General features: G+C 30.4%; 3 protein-coding genes across 4 annotated transcripts; 1 reads left to right on the top strand and 2 right to left on the bottom strand.

Annotated features, from left to right (window-relative positions):
* Positions 1 to 12,279: 12,279 nt before the first annotated feature.
* LOC124535594 (nucleic acid dioxygenase ALKBH1) lies at positions 12,280 to 13,991 on the bottom strand. The gene is made up of 4 exons (XM_047111856.1): positions 13,722 to 13,991; positions 13,327 to 13,653; positions 12,825 to 13,018; positions 12,280 to 12,680 (listed from the first exon to the last, which is right to left on the bottom strand). Exons 1-4 carry the CDS (start codon positions 13,845 to 13,847, stop codon positions 12,320 to 12,322), a joined length of 1,008 nt encoding a protein of 335 aa, XP_046967812.1. The 5' UTR covers positions 13,848 to 13,991; the 3' UTR covers positions 12,280 to 12,319.
* Positions 13,992 to 15,000: 1,009 nt separating this feature from the next.
* Positions 15,001 to 16,314, top strand: LOC124535532 (N-alpha-acetyltransferase 38, NatC auxiliary subunit). Of its 2 annotated transcripts, XM_047111752.1 has the most exons (4): positions 15,001 to 15,305; positions 15,761 to 15,893; positions 16,023 to 16,191; positions 16,262 to 16,314. In XM_047111752.1, exons 1-3 carry the CDS (start codon positions 15,267 to 15,269, stop codon positions 16,166 to 16,168), a joined length of 318 nt encoding a protein of 105 aa, XP_046967708.1. In that variant the 5' UTR covers positions 15,001 to 15,266; the 3' UTR covers positions 16,169 to 16,191; positions 16,262 to 16,314. The 2 variants fall into 2 exon arrangements, with proteins under 2 accessions (XP_046967708.1, XP_046967707.1); XM_047111751.1 differs by having other exon boundaries at positions 16,023 to 16,314.
* LOC124535529 lies at positions 16,182 to 21,286 on the bottom strand. Its single transcript, XM_047111749.1, has 6 exons — positions 21,065 to 21,286; positions 18,780 to 20,981; positions 18,406 to 18,547; positions 18,149 to 18,339; positions 17,838 to 18,076; positions 16,182 to 17,763 (listed from the first exon to the last, which is right to left on the bottom strand). Exons 1-6 carry the CDS (start codon positions 21,170 to 21,172, stop codon positions 16,263 to 16,265), a joined length of 4,383 nt encoding a protein of 1,460 aa, XP_046967705.1. The 5' UTR covers positions 21,173 to 21,286; the 3' UTR covers positions 16,182 to 16,262.
* Position 21,287: the final 1 nt, after the last annotated feature.

Genomic DNA, 21,287 nt, shown 5'->3' with positions numbered 1-21,287 from the left:
AATACATGCGGATCTCTAAAAATTGGCACTCGATATTCCCGCAAGAAACCGCACTGATTGCACAAAGGCCTCCCGTGGGGCCGAATTATCGTCACGTACCGGACCCCACTTCGTTAGTCCACTGATGACGTGTACTCAACACCCCAATATTTTCGTTTCCACACACAACTAAGGCTTATGGGTATATTTTATGTAAAATTTGTACAACCTTAAATTTTACAATGATGTGAGGTTTGTCGTTCAAAAAGTTGTTTAGTTATTTAGTAGTATTTTTTTATAAGGCTGCAGAGTTGGAAGGCTTAAATTGAATTCCTGTTTTAGATCATTAATTTATTAATCAACTACTGGTTGGTCACAATTTCGCAAAGAAGGTGTCTTCTATCCGAGTCAACTTCATAGGATTCCATAGATTCAGGCAGAGAGAAACTCTGAGCAATTCCCGGATCTAGCGATTCGGGTGTAGGCTTTCACGGAGGTTTTGTAATACGCATTAACGTCTAACTTCACTGGTCGTGTTGCACTCCCTACCGTGGGCAAGTTGATAGGATCCTGTGAATGCAACTCTAGATATTCTAAGTTCAGTTTTGCCAGCAACCCTATCTAGTTCTTTTCCGCCGCATGATCTATATTTGAAACTCGAAAAATATTACTTATGGTCAATTGAAATAATTCTTGTAGCTTAATTTTGTAACATTGATTTTCGGTAAAATAAATGTAGCAACTAAAATTCCTTTACCAACGGATTCAATATATTACAAGGAATTTTCAGATAATGCTACACGCATGGACAGTTTAGAGTGTTAAGGGACGGACATGTATACATTGACGAAATCCCTAAATAAATAAAGTTAAAACGTTTTCATAGATATGACATCCTATAAAAACAACGACATATTTAATGGATAATTTGCTTATTATTTATGTTTTATCATTTAACTGAAAAATTAAATAGTAAAACATCATGAAAGTCGGTCCAATAGATTAACATGTGGAAAATTTTCACATGATACATGCAAGTTCCTTCGCGATGTTTTCCTTACCAACTAGCATGAGATAAATTCGAAGCCGAAATTTTCATTTAATATAAACATAATCTTGGCTTAAATATTTTACATTAACATATAATTTTCCACAAGACCTAGAGCCAATTACATGTTAGGATTATTGTATTGACCGTGTCTTTGTTATCGTAATTGAGCGATGTTGTCAATAATGAGCTTTAGTTATTGAATCACCCACCCACCGCCTGAAGCGCATACATCGCCAATATAATGAGACATCTTTTAGACTCGTTATTATTAGATTTAACGAAAGCAAAACAAAAACAGAACTCGAAATATATAAACAGCAATAATTATGATCCTATTCGTAGTAAGTACAAAAGTAGTAAAACAATTTTAATTATATAAAATAAATTATTAAAAGTTTAAAGTAAATTATGCGTGAAAATTAAAAATAATTATATAACTTCGTAGTAGAAAACTTAAAAATTAACGAACAAGCGACCTTTGTTCTGAATCTGGTAATTTTCCCATTACACCGAATGAAAATCGCTGCGGATATGAACGGGAAATGAAACCGCGTTGATATATCCTTTTCGACTTGTTATTTCGAATATTATATTAAAACATACCTATAATACATTAACATTTATTATTGGAAACTTACTATTAGACATTATTTTTGTTCGGAGCTTTTTCTGTAACAGTACTCGGTATATTGCGAATAGTGGCACGTTTTTGATGAGCTGCAGTTGTTACCACAATTACCCGGTCAAGGAGTGCCTGAGCACGTCCGGGAATAAATCGCGCTGATTGCACAAAGATCCTCCGATCCCTCTCATTTCGTTATCGTTGCAATTGTGTCCTTTGAGCGCTTCTTAATAACAGAGAAAACGAATTTAGATAGGTAGTCGATAGTCGCTCAAAAAGATCCACCAACACTCGTTAGCCGTGACTTTTGATCATCGAAATTATATTTTATGATAGTGGTTATATTATTAAAACATAATATTTACGTAAATTATAAAATGGCTAAAAAAATAACAGAACAAATACATTGTTAAATAAGATATTAGTCGATGAAAATGTGTATATACCGAAATCACATAACTGACAAGCAATTTGCCTAAGTTATGGAAGATACGTGTTGATAGAATTTTGGGAATATTTCGGTACTGTGTGTAAAATAATTTCCATTTATGATTTCAAAAAATTATGTAAATATGCATTTTCACAAGTCTAGTTGAACGTGTGTGGCATGCCATGTTCGAAATGTCACTAATATCCGAGCCGCTGCTTGCACGCACGTGCTGTCTACTGTCGGTTTTGTGCCAAAATGACAAATTAGAGACGTGGAATTCGAGGATAAGATGGAAATGTATTTGGTTCAATATTTTTTTATTATAACGAATTTTCGTTTTCCTCGACGTCTCTCAGTTTCTCTGATTCCTATTATTTTTATAACAATGTCTTATCCAAAAAAATTATAAAAAGTAATATGACATCGCAAATGTTTCTTAATTTTCACATCTCCAATATTTTTATAATAAAAAAAAACAGGCCATCTACTACATACATAAAAAATCTGATACGAAAATAGAAGTATTACAGTAAATAGGAAATATCTCTTAGATAATTTGATTTATAATTTTAACTTCCCGGAATCTAGGCAACCTACAGATATCGTGTCGTGATTCAGAATGACAGTTGAATAATTAATTTAACCTACAATCGTGACGGAATGAAGTGAAGTAGTTAAAAACATCGTTAAGCACATTGTCGGAGGCGTTTAAGTCAGCTGAAGTGAAAGTTTTCACGTTACGAATACTTGAAAAGTCCATTACACGCTTGACGGCGTCGACGTCGACCTTAAGACGACGCTGAGTTGTTTGTAATTACACAGACATAGCCCAGATTTCATTTAAAACTTCGTGACAGCCGCAGCCGCTGACAGATCTCTTCTAGATCCTCAAACCCAAAAATGTGTTGCACAAGCGCAACGACTACAAAATCTTACAGTATGAATTGTAAACCATTTGGAAACGAACCTAAGTCAGTAAATCCCGCTATCATCAAAATGCCATATTTCGAATTATTAAACAAAGATCATATTTAACTATAACGACTCTATTTTCAAATCATCAGTATCAAAACTCATTCAAACTCTAGTTCTAAAATCTAATTTGTATATCATTTATACCTAAATAAAATAAAACGTAACTTTTTCAATACAGGCAGTGTCCTATTCATCCGGAGGCTTTCATCGCGTTCGACAAAGCGCAGCATTGTTCGATATTATAGAATATTTCACTGTCAACAGGCAAATGGTAAAGTAAACTGAACGCGGCTGGCGGCACAGTAAGTGAATTCCCATGGCTGTACCATAGTTGTGTAGTGAATTAATAAGTTAGCAGTTCATGCATATTAAGATAGAGCGACAACCGCGACTCTCCATATTCATACAAGGTGGCGTTCCAAAACCCCGCCTAACTACGTTACAGAGCTTGTAATTATATACAATGAAGACACACAATTCGACGCTATACGAATATGCGTTAAAGACACAATTTTCCTCCTAAAACTTTATAATGATCATAAAAGTATATTATATAGTATAAGTATATTATTTAGTAGTTTCCGCACGCGGATCCGCCCGCGTATGATGGAAAGGAAGTAAGGTCATAGAACAATATATTTTTTAGGAATAATAAGTAATTTATGTTCTATTCCAGATTGATCCAAATAATGTAGCTCTGTGCCAAATCCGTCCAGCCATTGGGCAGCAAACACCTCCATTCAAACCTTTGCATTTATAATATTAGTAGGAAGTAACATAGTGAAGTAAGTAACAGTTATATTATTACAAAATTACAAATTTGATTTGGCCGATTTTTTATCAAACAATAATTTTTCTCTTTCTTTCGTCAATAATTTAAAATTCTAAAGAAGATACGGTATTAATTAACGGATGAGGGCCCCTAAACCAAAATTTTCATTAATGGAGCCGTTAAAGGCAAAACTATTAACGGCTTCATTGATATAATATAGTATGTTTATTAAAAAAATGCAACACGTCAAGCAAGACGTTTCTAGAGTAATATAATAATAATAGTTTCAAGTTTCACAACACTACAATTATTGGAGTTTATTTCGAACCGGATCCCACAAAAATAAGTCCCAATTAAAATTTTCCGCTATGAAGTGCATTAACGACTGGTTGCGATTAAAAGTAGGTATAACTGCTAAGCGTGGTCTATACTAGAATCGCTGAACCTCCAAACTTGCATGCCCCTAATTTCAGCTGAAACTGCGCGGTACTCATATTGAAGTTGTTAAAAAGCCTGAAAAAAATCGGTGTAATTAAAAAGAACGAAGGCACTATACTAAGGTATGATGGGTTTTGTTTAAAGAGAAATATTTAACGGAATTTGTTTGATTGTAGCCACGGTCTAGTGGCTTGAATTTGAGGCTGCAAAATCTGAAGTCCTTGGTTCTAATCCCGCAATGAGCCCATAAAAATATATGTATTTGAATGTCGCTATTATTTAACTGCCGTGATTCAAAATTATTGTTAAAGCAGTGTTCCTGTCACTAAACTCTATCTAGTCATATCAAATCAATAAATAAGGATATAATCACCATCATAGTCATCATCATAATCCATTGATTTAATATTATTTTATTTTTACTGAATCTCTAAAAGCACTGACACAGAGATGATAATTACGTTTCAAATCTTCAAATTATGAAAATATTTTATTTTCCAAATAATTATATAATATCCATCTTAATTATATACATATATACTTGCGCAGTCCTAAATTGTTAAAGGTCTCAATAAATTAGAATATCCCCAAATCCCCGAGTTAACTTTTTAAACAGCCCTTGTCAATACTGTGATTGATGGAGCGGCGGTCTAATTGGACAAGGACGTCTGTATAAAAAAAAAAACTCTTCGGGGAATGGAAATGAACGACCTATCCATTCGTTTTTTTTTTATATTCAAGTTAAAGTAAATTTATAATGAAAATTTAAGAAATTATTACAAATGATACTGGTATATATCGTACAATCCGGGTGTGCTGTGATATTTACTCAACACAGACCGATCAAATTAACGATACATTTAAAATAAGAGATTCGAAATTTAATATTAAACCTTAAATGTTATCAAGTCAAAATGTTTCCAAAAATATTTATGAATATAATTTGTAGCAGTTTTATTTATGTAATATAAAGTCAGCTCGTAAGTGAATTATGCTCCAGTTGGTGCACCGACCAGCGGACTAAGTAATCGCTTCGAAACGTCCAAATTGCAGACGTTGATTTAAGGGTCATGGAACATAGCTTTTGACATTTATATATTATTAAATAGACACACATTTTCTGTGGTATACTTATTCCCTTCTATTTCCACTAACAAATACTAAATCATAATCATAATTAATTAACGCTCTAAGATATAATACATAACTATACATTTTCTGCTTATTACTTAGTGGTTTTTGCCTGAAATAAAATTTATTCCATATGTTAACCTTTCTCTGTGAGAAATTTCATTCGGGCCTGTTTAGCCGTTCTAAGGTAACTGAGGAACAAACAGCCATCCGAACTTTCTCATTTAAAATAAATAGTAGAAATAAACATCCAATCCACTCAAAATACCGTTCTAACAATTGGCAAAATTTTCTTTTAAATGTAGGTATGGTAGGTACTATATATTTTTCAGAGAAAATAAATATAACAAAACATTTTTAATAAATATGACAAACATTTAGATACAGCTTTCGTACAAATAAATATTGTAATTTAGCTTTATTGCTATTCCATATAACACACATAACATGTGGTGTATCAATACATAAATACGTTATTTAATATTTACCTCAAGTCCCAAGCTATTTCGGACTGTTGACGATTTTATTTATTATATATATTAATCGCTTAATAATTCTCACTCATTCAATTAGCAAAGTGTTGGCGATTGATCAATTCCTATCAACTTGAATGTAATATACTTTATGTCTAGAGGGTTCTATAGTCACATTAATTTCGTGAATCCAATAGGGTTGTCTCCAAACACGCTTTGTACTTTGTGGTCGCTTCACAAACAAGCCCATCCCATTATTGCATGGCTATGTATCTAGAAATTTCAAGATTAATATGTATACTGGGCTACTAGACTTTTGCTATTAACAAAATCTAAATCGTAAGATGTAGGTAATACGTTTCAAAATTGTGACTGATTAATATGTTTTAACTGCATAATAATGTTACTCACGCTGTACTGAAACTACTTAACGCTTACTAAATTCAGAGCTATATATATATTTAATTATAAAATCCAAAATCTGTCCTTTTTTGTATTTGTCGTTAAAACGAATAATCAGAAATAATTGATAGTTGGTTCTAGAATTGTACTTTTAGAAATATTATTTGGTTTTGAATTTGAATTAGATGTTAACTTGTTGATAAATATCAATCTTTTAATGTTAGGTGATAATTGTAAATATTAAATACTTGGTGAAGATGTTATCCTGACCGAATTGGACATAGCGATCAGTCTCAAAGCCAAGGCAGAAAATCTCAAGAACCTTTTATCACCACGACACCATTTTACTTGATCGTTTTCTATAAATTCAATAATAAAAGATTGCACTTTTAATAAGCTTATCAAGCATTATAAACATGGTTTGTACGAAATAATATTTAGTAATTAATGCGACCTAATTTGTCAGTTTTATTTGGCCTCGTGTGCTATAGAGCAGGAACTGTAATTACTCCATATAAATGCTGTTGACCTAATAATTCTAACATAGTACAAGCTTGATTAGATTTGACAATATACGTAATTAATAGAGGAGTTACGTAACTGTCAATCGTGGTGCTCGGTTCCATTTATACTTTTACCAAATAAATATACTACAGCTCTTGAAACCAGGTACCACCACCTTTCTCAGGTCATCGGTCGAAGACAAGATATCCAATGCTGCGGTTGCGGACCCAAGGTGGTCCCTGTAATATTGGTCTGCCCTAGCACTGCGGGTCTACACTCAAAGACGACTGACGATCCTTCGACCGTCTTCTGCTATTACAGGCTGCTAATTAGACAAATTATAATAGGTACTAATTCTAATATAATATGACGTTATTATTATACTTACGTTATTCAACCGATAACTTTAAGTTTGTGAATTTTACTGCAGGGACATTTAACCCAATATCGTCCACTTTTGGGACCAATTATGCAATTTTTTTGCCGTGCAACATCTCAGTAGATTGCTTGTAGATAAGATTTTCACGTACTCCGTAAAATCATGCTGACTGGAAGCTTTACTGGCGTGCACCGCGTTAACTAATAGTTCCATGTAGGTGTTATGATATAAGAATTTTATGAAGACCCTTAATGTGCAGTAGCATTCAGGAAGTATATCTAATAAATACTAAATACAACATTCATATACAGTACAGCCATATCGATTTTTTATATTTCTGACACAAAACAAAGCACGGCACAAAATTGACATCCCTATCCTCCTAAGCCATCTAAAAGATAATATTTTTGAATAGGTTTTTTATAGTTATACCTTTTTATCAGTCCTCTCAACTTACCCGTAAACGAAGCCTGTCAGCGTACGCCATTGAAATCGGTCTCCTTTAATTTTGAATCCAATAAATTTCGTAATCCGCCAACGGAATTTATATCGGCTATTTAATGTCAATAAAAGAGAGAACGCCACTGCTTTTTGCTCAAACCGCCAAATGTCCTCCGAGCTCATTTTACATACAAAGGTAATGTGTCAATGATCGTATTATGAGAAGATGAATACTTAATAAAAAAACTACCCAAGCGCGAGCGGGATGATAAGCTTAGTGGGAGTTCCGTAGTACGATTTAAAAAGTATTTACTTAAGAAAATAATAATTTCTAATATGAACCCTAACTAAGAATTAAGCATAGAACACTTTATATTTTATTTTATTTACCAATTTTAAATATATTGACACTGATAGTATACTTCTTCTTTATAGCCACAACCTGTTAGGTGAAGAATTTTCAAAAAAGCATTCAAGTGACAGCGACTTTTACATAAGCCCTAATGATGAATTTGGATACAAAGTTTTATCAACTGTTTTCCATAATTCGTCTCCTTCATCCAATATGTAATTGGATGAAGGAGACGAATATAAGGAGATATTTTGCAATTGGACGAATTTTAATGAAATTTTGTAGACTCTCTCTCTCTCTCGTTGTGACCTACGATTGATACTATAAACTACTGTTTTTATTCTCTATTATTGGAAAACTTAAACAAATTCGATTTCGATCGCTTAAATCTGAAAATGAAATAATTTATTGCTAATCTGTATCATTTCTTTTTTATTTTTTTGTAACCATATTGAACATAATTATTTATTTTGTTTGTTTAATGGCATTTTGTAGAATGAATTATACATATTTTTATTTCATTAGATTAATTACATTTTTGACTCTTTAAATTACAATCTGAATATTTTTGCACAGATAAATTCTGCGTGTCTCGCTCCCCATTGACTTCATTGAGTATCCATTCAATTTGGTTGCGTATGACAGTATACTTGTTCGAATCTAATCGGGTGATTCGAACCATGTCGACTCGCAAATTACTGTGCTTGTTTACGACAATGTACCTACCTAACTCAATTTGCCTACTATTGTGACTACACCCCGTTAAGTCCACTTATATTGTAGTCCCCTAATAAAGACGTTATTAATGAATCCTTGCTATGTAATTAATACCAAATGCAAATTACGATTATGATGATAAGTTCTACTGTTGTTATAAGATAAATACTGTTTCTTTTTTCTCATTTCTTTTAATTTTCATTTTCATTTACGGATAACTTTGAATACCATACAGGTATAGATTAAGTTTTTAAATATAAATATAGTTTAAAAGGACGAGTTACATTTATCGCTTTTGATACTAATATTTGAAAAAAAAAATTCGTTTATATTGATCGACTGGAATGTATGAACCAACAGTTCAGAAATTAGATTAGATTAGATTCGAGTTTTACATACGAGTAGTATCTGACAGTATAAATGGATCAAAGAATAAAACGCCACAACCCACGAGCTAACGGCTCTTTGGAAGTCTGCAAGTATTGAGAGGCCACAATTGTTCATGTCTGCATCTCAAAAATAAATTGTGAGACTTTTTAATGTCAAAACGTTCTTTTATAACCTATATTACTTGGAAGCGCTAACCTGCCGGACTCAGGATCGCTCGATTCAGCGCAAGTATTGTTCACCAATAAAATCATGATTTATCAAAGTAATGGGACCGTAGTCTGCGCTCATACGAAGTCAGCCGTCGACGTAGATCTTCATCTGACTAATACAAAAACCGAAGTACAGATACAGATTTTGCATATGTAAGCTTTGAAGAATCTTATCGTGCTTCCGTTATGAAACGCATACAGATAAGATTAGGATTTGACGTTTGTATTAGCCAGGTTGAAATCGGAACTTCAAACTGCTTCATAGGACACAAAAAAATATTTGAACTTAAACATTATTTGTCATTGATTCAATTGAATTGAACAAAATCGACAGAAACTTATTAATTTGTGGTAGTATTTTTTATTAACTCTACCACAATATAATATTTGTTATTAAGTGGTGGTTAAGTTCGAGACTTAGTATTTAAAAAATAAATAACTTTAATAAAAGGATGATACCAATCTGTAAATTGTATTCACGCATTCAAAAAAAATAACAAAAATTCGTATCTACTCATTTTTGTTGACGTTTAAATAATACTACTACACATAAATCTAACTTTAAAAATTTATTCGATATGCATTGCTTTTACTTATTAGTTTTCGAATTTAGTAGTTGTAAACTAGCACCGACTAGGAAATAATATCGTAATATTATAAAAGCTGTTTCCTTTTATTTTAGTTTATAAGTACCTTTCTTAATATATGTTGGTACCTGCTGCAACTTGAGGATAAAAATAAATATTTTCAGAGTAATTAGGTACCTTCTATAATATTTCAGAGCACATGCTCTAAAATATTATAGAAGGTACCTAATTGCTTGAAGAAAAAGGCACTTCCAAACTTTCCTATTGTAAATTTAAAAAGCACGTCTTTAAAAGTCTCAAGCTTCAAAGCCAGAAGTGAACTCTGCACATGAACTGAATATCGACGAAGGAAAACGATATGAAATGCTCAGACTTAAGGATAATCATCTTTTTTGAACTGAAACGCTAAATGGCATTTCTATTGAGCAAATGGGGAAATCGTGCCGCTTTGTCGTCTATTCGCTTTCGTATTGAAAGGGCTGGATTCGATATCGCATGAAGCAGCTAACTGTCGATCGCGACGAATGAATACCTACGACGATACAAAGAACTTGTGCGAATATTGAAGCGTTCACGTTTCTCGGCGGATGTTCAATATCAATTCTAGATTTGTAGAATATATTAAATTCGCTCAAATTTAAAAACCTATTATACATAGAGAACTCGTGTTGTAGAAGCACAAGAACACTAAATTTCGAAGGTATAGTTGCGTAAATTAGTTTGTACACTCTGCTCTATTTTTTCATACTATCCAAGATTTATCCTAACTATTTTTTCATTGAACTGAATTTGAACGCCATGTATTGTTTGCTCACGTCATACTAAGTGAAGATTACTTCTCGTAGAAAATTTAAGTATTTATACTTAAAGAAAATTTAAGTATTTATACTTAAATTTAATTTTACACTTCAAGTAAGTAACAATTAATTTACGATAGGTAGAATTATTAAATTTGACAATATATCCAGACATTAAAAAGGCTATATATTACAGCTGTTATTTAATACGGGATGTTTTTTTTATTTTTAGTTCGTAGAGTGCGATATTTCAACGTTATTTACGAATGTCTTGTTCACAAAGCAGGCTATACAGCCAAAATAATGTATCTAATAGATTTTCAAATAATAATTATGATTCTTAGTAAAAAAGGACGTTCACCTTCTTCTAGAAAGTTTACTAAATCGGATAGCATGTTAGATATTATGTAAGTAAATAAGCGTATAATATATAAATAAAAAAGAACAATAGTGCAAAGTTAAGGTAGCAATAATATTGTTTTAAGAATAAAAAATTAAATAATTTTATTCAAGTCAATATATTATAATTTAATTTTGGGCCTGGGCAAAAATTTCCTCGAAATTAGTTTGCGTGACTTGATTGCGAGACAAACATACAAAATCCTACGACACAGCATATTTACTTAGAGGAAAAAGTTATTAAAAAAGGTTTTATTATTGAAATTTGTGTTTTTTTAGATTTTAACTGGTTATATTTGATAACCTCGTCTAAATGACGTTCGCTTTCAAATATAAAAGATCGCATATAATTCAACTAAATTAACCAAGTGACAATGTTTAAATTTTAGTAAACTTTTTTTAAATAACACAATCATAGAAATGTACTTTAAACTAAGAAAAAGTCCCTGCGGTGACTGTTTTAAACCGATAATGCATCGACTCGCTAATTTTGATAAGAATGATGAATACGAATGCTACGTCGAAAACTATGTAAAATGCTTTTGGGGTCTTTGTGACCGACAACATAGTGAGCAACAGTTTATTCCTAAGACTAAAATCGAAGGTAATTCACCGACTCAAAAAAAATAACCTATAACCTATACCAATGGAAGTAAGAAAAAAGTTAAACAATCTTTAGACTTACGTATTTCATGCGATTTGCTACTAACTCAGCTATATTGTGCACCACTAAGAGTTTATGAATAATATTGGTTTATTTATAATACAACACTATTACACTTAATTACATTTTTTTTTTATTATTAATTTAAGTTTACTTCAAATTCCGACAAGCTTCGTCCATTTCAAAACGCCATTTTTTCGCAGATCCATAGTGAATATTACGCTTTCGACCGATGATATCACAACAATATGTTGTGAAATGGTGTTAATTTGCCTTTTTTCCTGTTATGTTTGGAATAAAGTATATGCAACTTAAATTTGACTATTGAATATAAACGTATTAATATAACCAAATTGTATAGTACTAGCATATAAACACACTATTATTAGTACAACTAAATATTTGAATTAAAAAAATATATATTATTTTAAATTAAATTATCAAATGATATGAATTTGAAAATTATTTTCAGTGATTACGGAACAGCCAATTCCACATGGGTCCTTGTTAAATCGAAAAGTAACTAAAAATTATTTACTTAATTTAAATAAAAGAGTTTATAAAATTGTAAATAAAACTATATATTATCGTGTCATAACATATCATATCAATTATCTAATCTTTCTTGGTTTTCCATTAACACTTGCCTAACATTCACATTTATTCTAGATTCTTCAACATAACTATTGAACTGAATCCACTCTTTATCATCAATATTCCTATTTACTTCTTTGATGAATGTTTCTTCATTTATATATTTAGTTTTACTGCAATTATCAGTAATTTGTATCAATTCCTCATGGTTATTCCACGGTTGATTCAATGCTTGTAATATTTTAGGCACTGCATGATAACAAAGTCTGGCTTCCTTTGACATAACAAGTATATCACCGCTATTAAGAAGAATAGCCGATGGTTCATGTGATTTCTCCTGGCCACCTATCAAGAAAATTGCAGACTGACCGAAACTGAAAAAATAATAAATTCTGCATAATTTTATACAATTAAAAGTCTAAAAATGTTATAATTGCATTTACAAAAACCGAAAGTTGCCATGTATAAAAATAGTATATTGAAATGATTTATAATTGAAAATGTTATAATATAAATACCTGAATGAAAGTAGAGGTGCTTCTAAATTAACTTCTGAATGGTCAGTATGAGCTGAGAGTGTGGAGCCCATGTGATAATAGTTAACAATAGCAGCTTGTGCTTTAAAGTTTTTGTAGCCCAGATATTGGGCTACAACATCACATAACTCGGCTAATTCCAGAGGAAAGATATTTCGATTTTTTTCGCAATACACCTGTAATTGAAATGTACACTATTTATTTACTTAATATTATAACAATAAACAGGATATGCTATTACAGTTGAAACTCCGAAAGCTAACATCTTATATGGCTAATTTTGACTTTGTTTTTATATTTAATCATGATGTTGGGACTAGATTGTCTGGTTAATTAGAATAAAATTGATTTCCTCTTTATCTGCAAACAGTTTTAGAAAAGTATTGTTGTTATAACAGTTAAGGCATATAATTAAAATTATAAACTTATAAATAATGAGTAAAAAGCCTGTTCTTTAAATGTCTTAAACATATTAACATTTTACTTTAGTGTCCCAGTTGTGGTGATACCCTAATGTTGTCCATCTCAATTTTTTCTGTAACTTTCTATCCAACTCATCATTTTTGTGTATTTCTCGCCACCAATCTTCAATATGTTTTTCAATATCAATATTGGTTTTATTAGGTTTCCTGGGATAATCTTCTAAGCACTTTCTAATCCAATATCTTTGTCCTAAGCTTGTAAATGGATTTGCTATCAAAAATAAACCTGAATGTTTCGTGAATGTATAAGTCTTCCAGTCTGTAAAATTTTTTAAACCAAGTAATTTAGTTCTTGAGTCATCTTCTATAACATTAGAAATATTGTTTACCTATTAACAAAGAGTAATTATAAAAAAAAAAATATTTATAATATTACATAAAAAATAAAAAGCTTTACCTCAATTGGGATATCATATTGTAATCTCACAACTTTATCAAGTGATGGTTCTGGTTTATTTGATTTGTAATATTTAAATCGTTTCATAAAATTATCTTCACATTTAGTGTCTAGATTTCTTTTCATATTAATAATTTATTCTGATGTTGTATATATCTTTAAAATAATTTATATATTTCACTGTGAAGTGTGAAATATTAAAAAATAAACTTTAATAAATGTGAATTGATTGATCTGTCAAGTCCACATTGTCACTCTGTCAATTTTATATAAACAGACAACACTGCGAATTATTGACAGCTCTCGAAGTTTTTTTTAACCGTGAAATAGCAAAGTGCTTGATGAACTCACGGTGCTTTTATTGAAAGAATTAATTGATTTACCCACTAGAAAAAATGACCATTTTTATTGATGTCAACCTGTGTCATACCAATTATAATCGTCTTAATATTATAGTCTTTTTTGAAAAACTAAAATTCACACCGTTGACATGAACAATGTTTTTTTTTTCATTTCATCAAGGGGATAATGCAAAATGATTCAAAAGTGACTACATTTATGTAGACACGCGGTAGCGTGTCAAAGCCAAGTACAGAACTGTACTCTGTAACAGAACTGGCGAGTAGCATCATGTGTAATATATAAATAAATAAGGTTTTGTTTTCTTGTGCCGAACTAACAAAATCAAATATTTAAGCTCCCCCTAGTTCAGAATACGCCTTGACTTATTAACAGTTGAAAAAATATTTTTTAAAGTATTAGTAAAAGTAAAGTAAAGTAACAGCCTGTAAATTCCTCACTGCTAGGTTAAGCCCTCTTCTCTCATTAAGGAGAGGGTTTGGAACATATTCCACCACGCTGTTCCAATGCGGGTTGGTTGAATGCTCATGTGGCGCAATTTCAATGAAATAAGACACAAGCAGGTTTCCTCACGATGTTTTCCTTCACCGCCGAGCATGAGATGAATTATTAACACAAATTAAGCACATATATATAGATATATAGTGGTGCTTGCCTGAACCCGAAATCATCGGTTAAGATGCACGCGTTCTAACCACTAGGCCATCTCAGCTCTAGTATTAATAACTATAATAGATTCATAATATAGTGTCCGGGACCATAATACAATTTATTATTTGTCTGGGGATCATATTGATATTATATTTAAAAAAATCAAGTTATAATATACAAGTACTTCATGGTAATCAGCCATTATCTGTGGTCAATGTCATATATTTATTTCAAAAATCAAGTGACAAGTGACAACCTCTTCTCTCATATGAGAATTGAGATTATTTATAAACTTAGGTACTATATGCCATTAAACTAAGAATTAAATTGAATCTATAAAGTTCTACTTGAAAATATAAAAAAAAGTGTATGAAATGATATAATAAAGAACCATATTGAATGAAAGTATATAACTTTATTATGACAACTAAATAATATTAGTTTTTGTTTTGGTATACTTAAATTTGCTAAATTTTACGCTACACTATTGATGGGTATTATGAAATATTAGCTATAATTAATAAAGGAAATAAAATGAGTGACTCAACTGTAAAACCCATAGAAGACCCAAAGGTAAGTCACCATTACTAGATATTTTCATAACTAAATTTGCTTTTAACTTGTCTTAATATTATTTTTTGAAAAACTAAAATTCACACCGTTATATTATGAACAATGTTTTTTTTCATTTAAGGATCAAGGGGATAAATAATAACTTGATGTTATTATGATAACCCTAATAAACCTTACTTTAAAATAAAATTAAGTATATAAGAAATCACTTATGCACAAAACTAATATTGGAGCACATATAAAAAATACTAATCCTATTATAATAAACAGTTAACACATGAATGAATTAACCAATTTAGAAATGTTACATTTCTGAATACATATAGTCATTATGTTTAATGACCTACAACTTATGTCTAAGTGTATTCTTTATAAATAAATAATTGAATAAAAGATATGTTTAATAAACAAAACTTTACTAGCCAAAAATTAATTTAATATTATTTTATTTTCAGGCAGTCATGGAATTAGAGGGTAAAGCCAAATTACGAAAGTGGCTGAATATGAATTTTAGAATAGAGATGACAGATGGAAGAGTCCTTATAGGTGTATTTCTGTGTACTGACAGAGATGCCAATGTTATTTTAGGTAATCATGCTTCATATAAATTAAAATTACTATATTTAATTACAATATTTTGTAAATTTTATTAGTACTTGTAATAAAATTTTTACTTTCTATTAGTATGTGTAATAAAAATTCTCTTTAAATCTATAGGAGCCTGTTCTGAATATCTCAAAGGTGCAGATGGTGAAACTGAGGAGCCACGGGTGTTGGGTCTAGTCATGGTACCAGGACGTCACATTGTGTCTATACAGATTGATGACACAACACCATCACAAAAATATTTCTTTGATGAATGACAAAAAAATACTGTTAAATTTAGGTAACAAACTTTAATGCTTAATATAAATAATAACAAATAAGAATAATTACATATTTTTGTTTAATTTCAGATTACATTTTAGTTAACTTCTGCAATGTTAGTTTAAATAAATCCTTTTCAAGATAAATGTTTTTGGAATCATTAGAAAATGGATTATATTCATTATGTTTACTTGCACCTATAGAGTCAACAAAACTTAACAAGTCATTGCAAATTACTTGAATACTCTGTGGTTCATTTAGAACTTCATTCAAAAATTCTTTTTTTAAAATGTCATTTAAACAAATGTAGGGATGCTTAAATACCTTTTTATAATTAATGTAAAAATGTACACACAAGCTTCTGACATCCTCATCTTCATCTTGCAAAAGGATGATTGCTGATTTAATGGCATTAATTTTTACATCATCAGAATAACTACTTAACTCATTTCCAAATTCATTGTTAGCTAATGTTGCTATATATCTCATGTCTACATCATTATTTTCAGGATTACATAATTCATAAATGCTTTTTGACAACAATAATAAATCTTCATTATTTCTTTGTTTCACTAGAAGTCTAGTAGAGAAGGGAATCAGATATCTTAGTTTGTATGAAATATCTTTTATATGTTTATGTATCCCAGGAATGTTACATATTTCCACATTGATGTCTATTTTAAGAGAAATATTATAAAGTAATTTCCATAATGATGAACTCTCAAATATCATTTCAGATGACAAGAGTATTTTTGCAGATTTTAATAAGAAATCTTCAAATGGTTTCTTATCAGTTTCTAATCTTTCAATAAATGTATCACAGAATAACTCAAATTCATTTGTTTTTAAAAGTAAATTCAGTGTATCAGGAACAACACTCCAAGGCATGTTTTCTATGTGTTTCTGAATCTTAGAATTTGCCCAGAGGGATACTCCTGGCTCATATCTCTTACTATTTTGTACACAAAGTGTATTTTGAATCAATTCAATGGTAATATTTTGAGATTCATTACAGAACTTATCCAGAGTCCATCTACACATATATGATTGAGAATTTTGCTTTATTATGTCTTGATATTTTCTACTTAATTGGTCTAATTTTATTAACTCAGTATTAGAAAAATATTTATAGCAATTTGAAATTAACATAAGAATTCCATGCAAATAATTTTCTGTAAAAATTTCGCTATTTTCAAGAACATTAAATAGGGTATCAAATGAATAAATATTTGTTATGCATTGTGAGGTCAATCGTCTTACAGTGTAGATTGGACTGCCGAGCAAAGACAACAGATTTGGTAAAAGACTTAGATCAGAATTTTCTTGTTCTATCAAATCATAAGAGAAATTATATCTTTTGGCCAAACTTGCTAAAACATTAAGTATTGGTACTAAATTAGAATGTGCTTGAATTATATCTTTGTAATCATTTTGTTTAATTTGCTTTATCATATATGCCCATAATTTAGGAGAATGACTTCTAAACTCGTCACATGCTACGGTGGCAATCGTATTTTCGTCACTTCCAGATGCCTTTTTCTGACCGATAAGTTTCGGAATTAAGGCTCCATAAAGTTGAAGCGCCGCATTCCTGAAATTGTACGACCATATCATGTTTATAAAAATAAATAATAATATTAATCAACATATAGCTCTTATTCATACCTTATTTGCCAAAGATTATTTATAAGATTGTTAAATGCCAATGCCGCTAATTCTGCAGCATAATACATTGTATCAGAAGCCAAACTACTGTCTGTGACAATCCTTGTCAGAAAATGTATGTAAATAGCTTTCGGTAAATCTCTCTCATTATCGATTTCAAATTTATCTGCACTGTAAGACGCATTGTCAATACTCATGCACATGTCCAAGAGGGTTCTCATAAAATAATGAAATAGAGGCTAGAAATAATAATACAGTATTAAAACATGTTTAACGCTAACATTCAAATTTGTTAATAATAACAAACCTACTTTGCCCTTCTTAAGATCATTACTAACTATTCGATGAACCATAATAGACAAACCGGCGCCTCGTCTTGTAACAGAGGACATTTTAGTTGTTTCAAATAAAAGTTCCTTTAATTTGGTTTTTAATAAGCAAAATGGCAACTTTGAAACAACATCCTCATCTGTTAAAGAAGATAAACACTGAATTCCACAACCTAGAAAAAAAATCTTATTAATTAAACAAATCAATTTTAATTATAATGTTATTGTTAAATTGTTACCAAGTGCTGCTCCCGCTGCTTCAATTACACCTTTGTGTCGTGAGGTTTCAAGAGCATGAGTGATTATGTGCAAACATTTCTCACAAATACTCTGATCATGTTTATAGTACCGTATTAGAAGGGAAGCTAACTCACAAGATGCCTGTAAAACAAAAATATAGAAGTTGCAATTACTGTCACTACTTGCATTATTGTACAAACTGAGAAACAAAGAATCTATAAAAGAAATTTACCTCAGGAAATTCTATCAATGTGAATATTAAAATTTATATTTTATATCCTAAATAAATAGTATTGTTTAATAACTAATTTTATAGATACTTTGTTTAGCTTTCATGAACTTTCTATTAATAAAGATAAAAACTGCATTATACCTTAACATTTAACCATAAACAATTCAGGACAATCTGATGTAAGTCTGATATTCTTGTGTGGTCATTATTATCATCAGTTTCGAGACCAGATGTATTTATTAGAGTTTGCACCATATCACTCATCTTTGAAAAGTCTGAACTTGTCGACAAATCCTCCTTCCATACAAATTGATTGGAAATAGAATCTATTATATTAAGCAATGAGAATATGGCATCCTTAGATATGGTTAATTCAAAATGGTTTTTGATTGATTCTTCGAAAATTATACACAAAATATTCAAAAATGAGTGCAGTTGTTTCCCATCCTCTATTGATTTTACTATATCTCTTTTAGAGGAATATTCTGAAGAGATTTCATTAAATGCGAAATTATAAATATCTTCTAGGTTATTAAACCTGCTCTCGATGCTATTGTTTTTTAGTAATATGTTAATAAGAAGCTTAAACATAATTTGCCCACAACTTATCTCATAAAAAAATTTACTTCTAATACATTTCAAGCCCTCTTCTATCAAGAAGTTCATTACAAATGTATCACTCAGCTCTGCTATGTAAAATTCTGCCAATAATTGAAGAACACCTTCATGCACATCATTAGCTGGATCTTTCAATAAATCTAGAAGTTTCATTATAAATTCATGTGTATTTAATTTCCAATGTCCACTTTCTTTTAGAAATCCAACTAGAGACTTATTTGTTTCCCTAGTCTCTTTACTCCTTTTCTTGGGTTTTAATTGGTTAAAATTTTTTAAAACAGTCTGGGCAATTTTAACGGATGTTAATTTTCTTTGATAATTACCATTACTGCTTATGGATTCTTTAACAAAGTTTTGCAAATTTTCACAGAATGTAATTAAATTTTGCATATCTTCATTATGATCTGTTATTGCAGTGTTTAAATATAGAGTGTGTAATTTGTTTAAAAATATACTTAGATTATTAATCATGCTTATTCTCAATACTGTACAGTCAGAGTTAACATTGTCAGACAAATATTTAAGAATTTGTCTATATTCAATATTTGATGGTAAACAATTCCTCTGTGAAATACTTATAATTTCAAATGCCACCATTCTAACAGATGTATTACAATGTTCTAAACCAAATGTAACAAATGATTCTTCTTTTTTGAATTCATATGTACAGTTTGATATCTTTTTTCCTGATATTCCAAGTTTAGTTCCCTGTTTAATTATGCACATAGTGCTGTATAATATGTATTCCGAGTTATTATTATTATTCAATTCATCAACAAGTAATAACATTAGGGTAGGAAATTTTTTAAGGGTATTTAGACACCAGTAGTTACTAAAATTTTCAATTGACTTAAAATTCGTACCACTTAGTACATCCAGAACTCTAGCAAGAAATAGTGCAATCCAGGTTTCATCAGAGTGTGTTTTTTTTAACACAGCACTATACATATCAGCCCCTGCTGACACTAACCCTGGTTTGGACAAACTGTATACAAGCCCATCAATCCATTGATTTTCAGAAACCAAACATTCAATTTTACCCCTGTATTGTTCAATAATTTCGGCTAGCATTAAATATTTAGCTTTGTTCCAATAAAAACTATTTATCTCATTTAAAACAATTTCATAAATGTCATGATTTAACACCAATAGCAATGTTTGAAACACAATTCGATTTAGATTTCTAATGCCAGTAATTGGATTTTCCCAATTATGATTAATCAAGTTTAGCAGTTTTATTTGATTATTTGTGTTAAACAGAAAATTTTGTAGTTCTGTACCAACAACTTTCTTGAAAGACGTCATAATTTTGAAAACAATAAATGTATATTGAGTATACTCATATGCTTTAAGTGTTAAAAATTTAAATATTGCTTGTAATGTAGTATTCATTGTTGAATTAAAATTTATTGATTGTTGAAGGAGATATGAAGACTGAAAAAGACCATAACACAGAGATATAGCCAATGAAGTCTTAGATCCATTCAAACTATTTTCTTCTAAATTCAGTTCATGATTAACAATCTCTAATACTTTGTTTAGGTAAACTTCTTGTCTATTTGTTTTGCACAGTACTGTATAGAAAGAAGTCGAACAAAGCAATTGATCTTCAAATTCTTGGAGTTCTGTTATTACATGTTGCCATAATTTTTCTAAAATGTTATCATAGTATTCACAGGAATATTCATTATTACCATTGTGTTTTTTTACAGCAAGAAGCACTTCCTGAAAGATTAAAAAAAAATGTTGTAATTCTCTTGTCTTTTTATAAGAAACATTGATATCTTCAGTAAAATTCAAACAATTACCTGAATATGCTCTGCTCTTATATCTGCTGTTTTTAAATTTGATTTGAATAAAATTGCATCCAATAATTCCATTATAATTTCAACTTGATGTCTGTTAACAAAATACATTGAATAAGCATAACTTAATAATGCTAGTCAATTAAAATAACTATTAAGTACCTTGTGTGTGTGTGTGTGTGGATTTGCAATGTATCTGTGTTTTAATTGGTTGTCAATAAATTAT

Source organism: Vanessa cardui, chromosome 15, assembly GCF_905220365.1.
Source record: "Vanessa cardui chromosome 15, ilVanCard2.1, whole genome shotgun sequence".
In the NCBI taxonomy this organism is placed as follows: Eukaryota; Metazoa; Arthropoda; class Insecta; order Lepidoptera; family Nymphalidae; genus Vanessa; species Vanessa cardui.
Note: the sequence above shows the minus strand (reverse complement) of the source record. Positions and strands in the feature narration are given on the sequence as shown.

What these genes read in the sequence shown, in the direction of transcription:
- LOC124535594 (XM_047111856.1), bottom strand. Translation starts at nt 13,847, where the DNA reads ATGAAAAGAAATCTAGACACTAAATGTGAAGATAATTTTATGAAACGA. An exon ending in AATATGATATCCCAATTGAG is followed by an intron (nt 13,654 to 13,721) that starts GTAAAGCTTTTT and finishes CTTTGTTAATAG; the next exon opens with GTAAACAATATTTCTAATGT. An exon ending in GCACCTCTACTTTCATTCAG is followed by an intron (nt 12,681 to 12,824) that starts GTATTTATATTA and finishes TTATTTTTTCAG; the next exon opens with TTTCGGTCAGTCTGCAATTT.
- LOC124535532 (XM_047111752.1), top strand. Translation starts at nt 15,267, where the DNA reads ATGAGTGACTCAACTGTAAAACCCATAGAAGACCCAAAG. An exon ending in AACCCATAGAAGACCCAAAG is followed by an intron (nt 15,306 to 15,760) that starts GTAAGTCACCAT and finishes TTTTATTTTCAG; the next exon opens with GCAGTCATGGAATTAGAGGG. An exon ending in AGATGCCAATGTTATTTTAG is followed by an intron (nt 15,894 to 16,022) that starts GTAATCATGCTT and finishes TTAAATCTATAG; the next exon opens with GAGCCTGTTCTGAATATCTC.
- LOC124535529 (XM_047111749.1), bottom strand. Translation starts at nt 21,172, where the DNA reads ATGTATTTTGTTAACAGACATCAAGTTGAAATTATAATGGAATTATTG. An exon ending in TAAGAGCAGAGCATATTCAG is followed by an intron (nt 20,982 to 21,064) that starts GTAATTGTTTGA and finishes TTAATCTTTCAG; the next exon opens with GAAGTGCTTCTTGCTGTAAA. An exon ending in ATGATCTTAAGAAGGGCAAA is followed by an intron (nt 18,077 to 18,148) that starts GTAGGTTTGTTA and finishes TATTATTTCTAG; the next exon opens with CCTCTATTTCATTATTTTAT.